Raw genomic sequence first — 7,140 nt, forward strand, 5'->3', positions numbered from 1 at the left:
CCCCAGCTGCCGCTCAGGGTGGAGGTGGAGAAGATCCCAGTGCCTGACGGTTTCACCCAGACCCTCAACGATCACTTGCTGCTGGTGTACACGGGGAAGACTCGCCTGGCCCGCAACCTGCTCCAGGTAACGCCCACGTGTCCCTGGGTGCCACAGCCCTCTGCTCCCCGCCAGCCTTTGGTGCCTGTCCCCTTCATTGGTGCAGAGCTTTGTCACCCCCATGGGAGTGAAAGGGGTGTGGGTAAGTGGTGCTACTGGAGCCGGCGGGAGTGTGACGGTGACATTCTGGCCTCTTGCAGGACGTGGTGAGGAACTGGTACGCCAGGCTGCCCTCCACCGTGCAAAATGCCGACGCACTGGTGAGCAACGCCGAGGAGTGCGCCCAGGCCTTGACACAAGGTGCGAGCCCCTTTTCCTGGGATGACTGAAGCAGCACAAACTCCCCCAGGGAGAGTCTGTGTGGTCCTGGGGTGGCAAAGGCTGGGGGGTGCAGGCTCTTGCAGCTGCAGAAGCCTCAAATCCTCTCCTCCAGGCCCACCCTCACATTGTAGGCAATGACCCAAAATTCTGGCTTGAACAAAAACTTTAAGGAAGGTGGAGGTGGTTAGAGACACCGAGTCTGGTTGATTTTCTGCGGGCTGTTTGTGATGGGATTGATGCCCAGCCGTGCAGGGGATTCATTCAGCCTTGGCTGCTGTGATGCTGCGGAGGGGAGGCTGGAGCATTGAAGCAAGCAAATTCTCCTCCTGTGGGGGATTAAAAATAAACAGCAACGTGCCAGGGCCGGGTTTGCTTGCTTGGCCATGTTTTGCCAATCAACGGGGTTAGCACAAAGGACACAGGCACCAAATTAAAAAAAAATTAAGCTTATTTTCTGTTTAAAGTGATAAAATAAGGAAAATAATACAGTGAAAGTAAAGCAAGATAAGGTAAAGCAGCGAAATACTAAGCAAACTATTCTAGCAAGCATAAAATAAGGTAATGCACCTAATCATTGCTACATAGAGTTAGCGATAGTGATTCAGAAAGATCCGTCACCAATTGCCCTGATAACATGTTACCATCATCCAGATCTGCAGTCGCCGGGGAGCCCAGTTGCAGCGAGGATTTGGAGAGAACCCTTCCCAACAACTGGGAAATCTCTATACAGTGCATCCACTGTATAGATGAGGCTTCCAAATTTCCCTGCAAACATTCCCCGCTTTTATACAGTCAAATAGACAACTTTCTATCTTAAACAGCGAAACACATCTGGTGTAGTTTTGGTTTTTTCCTTGTTAACTTTTTATTGAGTTTGGCCAGAACCCAAGAAAAAGTTAAGAAGTAAAGTATCCGGTAATCTTGATGATGTATCTCTCAGCAAAGCCCATCACTGCCCTGTGAATTCTTTTCTGTCTGTTGGTTTGAGATAGGTGTATCTGGTTTTGACAAATGAGACTTACCGTTACACAACTGTTATCTTACAGCAAGCATCACAGCAAAGCTCTATTAAGCGTTACAACAAAAGCTTTTATAAATTGGCATCTATTCATTAGGTAATCCATTGCATATGTGATCAATACACATATCAGATATATTGTTAGGCTGTGAGGTTCATCTACAGGTCAGCTTTGGTGCAGGGCCTCGCTGCTCAGGTGCTGGTATGTCAGGCAGGCAGAGCTGGGAGGAACTGGATAGATGAGAAAGAGGAATTTAGCTTGGGCTGAGCAGAAAAGGCAGGACCAGGTTTCTGCCCCTCGGGCAAGCAATAGAGGCAAATAGTTTGTGATATCCTCTCCCTTGCAGGTAACCTGGCGCTCATCGGCAAGTGTCTGGACCGCTACTGGCAGCAGAAGAAATGCATGGCCCCTGGGTGTGAGCCGCTGGCTGTCAGCCGCATGATGGATGCTCTCCGGCCCTACGTCTATGGGCAGTGCTTGGCTGGGGCCGGAGGCGGCGGCTTCCTCTACGTCTTAACCAAAGCCCCTCGGCAGAAAGAGGCTTTGCACCAAATTCTAGCAAAAATCAAGGTGAGATGTGAGCTCCCAAGCGGTTCGCTGTCACAGGTGGCTTCCAAAAACTTGCTTTATATAGCACAAGCACTAGGAGCATCTCACCCTACCACGAGTGGGAGGAGATTGTCTGCCCTCTCCAGGACCTTGGAGATGAGAGCAGGTCTCTTGATGGCTCCTGCCCCAATGTATAATTATTTTTTTTTTCCCCCCCTAGGGACTGGGTAACTTCAGCATCCACAGCATCGAAGTGGACACGGGCGGTTTCTCTGTGGAGGTCATGGGATGCGATCCAAAGGACGGTGCTCACCCGAGAGGATGCGGCAGTGCCTTCAGCCCTGCCCCACTCCTGGCAGATCCGCAGGGCAGGGGAGGGAGCAGCCAGCTGCCTTCCAAAGCAGGGACATCCCCACTGCTGTAGCAGCAGCTCCTTCGGCCAGCTCCAGCAGCTGCCTTAGGTCTTGATGGGGCCTTTTTGTGTTGCTGCTTGCCCCTGGAACCACAGAGGCTGGAGAAGCTGTGACAAGCTGGGCAGGCAAAACCATCCCTGGAGGGTGGCCTTGCCCAAATGCCAGTTTGCTAGGGCCTGGGGGCTGATTTTAGGGTTTCACTCTGGTTTTTGTGGTTCTCCAAGGGGAAAACGGGTGGCACAGAAATGCTGCCTCTAGCAGGAACCTTCCTGCTCACCCAGCAGCAGGGGCCCGTGCTGCCCGTCAGCATGCAGTGCTCCTGCACCAAGGATGCACCTGGATGTGGAACTGAGTCCCTGTCCCGTGCCGAGACACTACTTCTGCAGTGAGTTATTAGTCCCTGCAGTCTGTTTGAATAAAAAAAGTTGTTCCCAGGATGTGTTTATGCCCCTCTGTCCCTCCCCAGAGGATAGCAAGGGCCCAGCACTGTGGGGGCAAAGCCCTTCCGGGGTGGGTAAGGCAGAAACCACCTGCAGGGGCTGGGCATGGCCCTACAGCCCTGGGTGGCAGGGGACAGCAGGGAAGTGCTGCCCCAGGAGTGGGCTGGCATCAGGTACTCTCTCAGGGGTGTTGGTGCTCTCACTGTCCCAATGCCAGCTGGAGTGGGCAGGAAAATCCTCTTGACGCCATGGCACAGGGCAGAAGAGGAGAAATGGTGAACAGCTCTCGTCCCTCCGTTCTCCCGGCCACACACCACCCGTGATGGCTGTTCAGCCAGGTGAGGCACAGCGCAGCGAGCCAGCAGGGACACAGCCCTGGTTCCTACAGCAGCTTTCTAGGGAATTTCCAAGCACCCTCCCCACAAGGAAATAATTTCTTTTCCCTTCTCCACAATGGTCCCCATCGCCACCAGGAGAGCGCCAGGGCTCAGGATTTGCAGGACTCCAGCAGCTGACCTGTAAACGGGTGGCACAGAAGGACCACGACTGCAGCCGGCTGCAGGTGCAGCGCTTGCCCTGCAGACCCATATTTGAACCACACCACAACAGCCCCCAAATTTCCTGGCCTGTGGCCTCCTGCGGGGCAGTGGGATGAGGGGAGGTGGGAACTAGCACAGCTCGTCCTTCAGACCAGAAACGTGTTTTCAGAAACAGCATCACGCTGCTCTCAACGTGAGAGATTCCTCTGCTGCCTTGTTTCCTCTCCCACAAAAGGATGGCAGCTCTTCCTCCCAGGCCCGGGAAAGCCCTCTGCGATGAGGAACACCAGCAAGAGGGCAGACATCGCCCCATCCCCACTCCACGCCGCAGCCAGCCCACCCCAGGGCAGGACCGGGGCAGGCTCCAGGGCTGCAGCCGTCCTGCCGTTCCCTCCAGCGCTGCGCTGACCCAGACACCGACTGACTACAGGCGCAGCCGCTTGATATCCTCGCTGCGGAAGTCGATGCGGAGAGCCAGCACCTGCCGGACCTCGGCAGGAGTGAGACGCCAGGTGAGTGGGCCGGAGTTTGGGCCCCAGTAATCCAGGATCTCCGTCACCTGGAGAGAGAGGAGAGCTGCAGGAGATGACTCGGCACCAGCCACCCTCCCAGGTGAGTTCAAACAGGCTACAGTCACGGGATTTCCTGCCACTAACCCCTGCAGGCAAACACCCATCGGGCGTGGGGCAGCTTTGCCAGCTCCTCCATACCCCAGAGGTGTGACAACACCTGGATGAGCCCAGGAAATCCATGGGGTGTCCAGCTGGTCTTCCTGCAGTCCCCCGATAAAAGCAGACAGTGTGTGGCTCACCCGTTCCAGGTTGAGGATGGTGGCCATCTGGGAAAGACGGGCAAACTTGTCCCGGATGGTCCAGGTGGTGACGGTGGTGAGATAGGCTATGAGAGACCTCAGCTCCTTGTCAAACTGCAGACCACCGAGCTGTGGGGACAGAGAGGCTCTGTTAACTCTCCGAGCAGGCCCCGGGGTTGTGCCAAACACACAGTTGACAGAAGTTACAGGAGGAGGTCCCCGAGCAGGAGGGTTCCAGTTGGACCATTTATTGCAGGTTAAGCTGGCTTGTGTTCAGACCCACCTTGAAAGCCAGCTCCTTATTGATGCCAGCTCTTCCCAGCCCCCTCACAAAATCCATTTGATCCCCTGCGCTAATGCAAGGTCTTCCTGAGCTGCCCACCAGTGGTGGCAGAACTTTTTTGAGGGTAACGTTTCCCTCCGCCCTGGCCCATCCCTCTCCTGAGGGTTTCCCGGGGGAGGGTTTGCAGCCAAGCCAGACTGCAGGACAGAGAGCAGTGTCTGCTTACCCTGCTGAAGGTGGATTTGAGCAGCACCTTCTCCAGTTCGATGGCTATGAGACTGGTCATGAGCCCAGTGAGGGTATCGTAAATCACTGGAGACAGCCCAGCCTGGAAGCAGAAACCGGTGTCATTGTCAGGAACAGCTGAGCACAGATCCACAAAACTCAAGCTTACGAGAGCTTTCCAATAAAGACCCATCGCTTGCACGCTCAGCCAGTGGAAAGCACAAAGCACCGGCAAAAGCAATGCAGGTACGTAGGGCCTGCAAGTGGGCTTTGAAAACTGACAGAGAAGAGGGTGATTGATCTCTAAGAGCCCTGCGAGGCACCGGGGGACATCTCTGTCTGCCGTTCCCCTGGGCAGGGGAGCAGCTGGGAGATGCCACGCGAAGGGCTGGCGGGCTGCCGTGCGCCACTCTCACCTTGAACTCGGTCATCTGCTGTTCCAGATTGACGATGAACTGCTGGACCCAGGGATCGTTCGCTTCGTAGTCACTGAACTCTTCCTGCCATGGAAATACAGAAAGGGTTGTTTATGTGGCCTGCCCCGGACAGCGCAAATGGCCTAGAGGACAGGAACGGAGCGGTGCTGCACCCCTTCCCTTTCCTCGCGCTCCGCTCTGGCCACATGCCTCTTTCCAGGCTCGGATGCAGAGCAAGTTCTGGGTGTTTTACTGGTGCTCCATTGAGGAAACAGCAGAGAAGTGAGGGGAATGGAGACAGGGTTTGTGGTGACCGTGCTGGTGAGCAGAGGCTGGAGAGCACGAAGTGTGTCTGGAAGCGGAGAACACTAAGCCTTACCTCCTCGATGTTGTGGGAGACAGAGAGGAAGAGGTTGATCCAGGGCTTCACCTGGGGTTTGATGGCTGTGCTGTTCAGCTCGTTGAGACCTTCCTGAGGGGGACAGGGGGAGGAGAGGAGAGTGACTGAGCACAGCTGACATCCAACAACACCCAACCTTTCCAGCCAGGCTGGCTCCAGGCTGCCTCACACCCCTGCTGCGAGCTGCGGGACCCGACCCACAGGAAACCAAACCCACAAGCCTCCGACCCCTCTGGTGCTGGAGGGCTCTGGGGACATCACAATGACAAGAGGAGGAAGGGTGTTGGCCCAGAAGCTGCTGTTGTGCTGACTCACAGCCCGGTCTGCAGGGCTTGTGCTCCCCCAGCCCTGCCCGCACAGCTCCAGAGGTTTCCTGGCAGGAGAGAGGCGCTTGGTTCACATCCCACCAGGGTGGGAAAGGACGCAAACACCAGCCTTCCCGCTCAGGGCCAGCCAGGAGGACACTATGCTTGGACTCGGCTGGTGCCTCCCACCTCCCATACAGCTCAGCTCAGTAGGAGAAGCTAAAGGGAGGATAAAAGCTGTAATGACAGTTAGTTCCCTGAATTAATCATAACCCCAGCACACACCAGCTCCCCCAAGCAGCAGTTTCTGTCCGCTTCCATGCTGGAGAGCTCTCTGAAAGTCCTCCCCTGCCAACCACCCCCGTTTGGCTCAGCAAGATGTCAAGAAAGCTCACCCAGCATGAAACTATTCAGGTACTGATACTGCCTGGCATTTGATGGAAGTTTTTAACTCAAATTGGCATTTCTGAGCAGGCCCTGCTGGCAATTGCCCTTTTCCAAGGCAAATTCAATGTGTGCGTGACTCAGGCAGCACAGGAACTTGCTGCTCAGCCTCCTGATTGCTTTGCAGCCAGTTTTAATACTGCAGTAGCACTAGACTGGAAAGTTTTACTCCTTACTGATGAGCTCTTTGGTTTCGATGCTGACCACAAGCCTCAAGAGGGTTTGCTGGCAACACCAGTCTGGAGGTGTTTGACTTCACTGAACTGCAAAGCCAATGAAAAAGGGTCTGGCCCTTCTGTGAAGTACAAAATTTGATGGCAAACCTGGCTCAAAATATTCTGTTTTGCTTTGTTTCTTTTCCCAGGAGGTATCAGGTCTTCCTGCTCCCCTCCCTGCCAGAAGCCACGGTGAAATTTTAGGGCAACAGGTCCCAGCGTGACACATGAGATGGTGGTTTTAGCCAGAGAGCCTCCTGCTCCATGCTGGGGAGAGTTTCTATTTGGGAAAGGATGAGGAACCTGAGAGAAGAGCAGCTGCTTCTCCACCAACAGCCCATCTTCACCTTACCTACTGAGGATCTGGACAACGTGCTGTGCCACAAGGGAGAATGGAGGAGATGGAAATGCTGTTAATATTTCTTCTCCTGAAAATGCTGAACCAGCTACGACAGTCTGGAGAGCTGGGTCTGTGCGAACTCCATGAAGTTCAGCAAGGCCAAGGGCAAGGTCCTGCACATGGGTCAGGGCAACCCCAAGCACAGACACAGGCTGGGAGGAGAATGGATGGAGAGCAGCCCTGAGGAGAAGGACTTGGGGCTGTTGGTTAATGAGAAGTTCCCCATGAGCCCGCAACGTGCACTTGCAGCCCAGAAACCAC

At 54.9% G+C, this 7,140-nt stretch overlaps 2 protein-coding genes across 2 annotated transcripts in view; one reads left to right on the top strand and one right to left on the bottom strand.

Annotated features, from left to right (window-relative positions):
- Positions 1–2,790, top strand: part of FUK (fucokinase) — a gene marked incomplete at its 5' end in the record, with an annotated part of 3,677 nt that extends 887 nt beyond the window's left edge. The window contains 5 exons of the mRNA XM_010081369.1: positions 7–126; positions 300–399; positions 1,786–2,009; positions 2,209–2,268; positions 2,626–2,790. Coding sequence (XP_010079671.1) covers positions 7–126; positions 300–399; positions 1,786–2,009; positions 2,209–2,268; positions 2,626–2,790 — 669 coding nt within the window. The remainder of the gene's footprint in view (positions 1–6; positions 127–299; positions 400–1,785; positions 2,010–2,208; positions 2,269–2,625) is intronic.
- A 1,014-nt stretch (positions 2,791–3,804) lies between these two features.
- On the bottom strand, positions 3,805–5,587 carry COG4 (component of oligomeric golgi complex 4; the record flags this gene model as incomplete). Its single annotated transcript, XM_010081370.1, has 5 exons — positions 3,805–3,939; positions 4,192–4,320; positions 4,701–4,802; positions 5,116–5,199; positions 5,495–5,587. Coding segments are annotated over 5 exons (543 nt in total), but the record flags the coding sequence as incomplete, so codon positions are not given.
- Between the last annotated feature and the right edge of the window lie 1,553 nt (positions 5,588–7,140).

Source organism: Pterocles gutturalis, unplaced genomic scaffold (assembly GCF_000699245.1).
Source record: "Pterocles gutturalis isolate BGI_N339 unplaced genomic scaffold, ASM69924v1 scaffold22249, whole genome shotgun sequence".
In the NCBI taxonomy this organism is placed as follows: Eukaryota; Metazoa; Chordata; class Aves; order Pterocliformes; family Pteroclidae; genus Pterocles; species Pterocles gutturalis.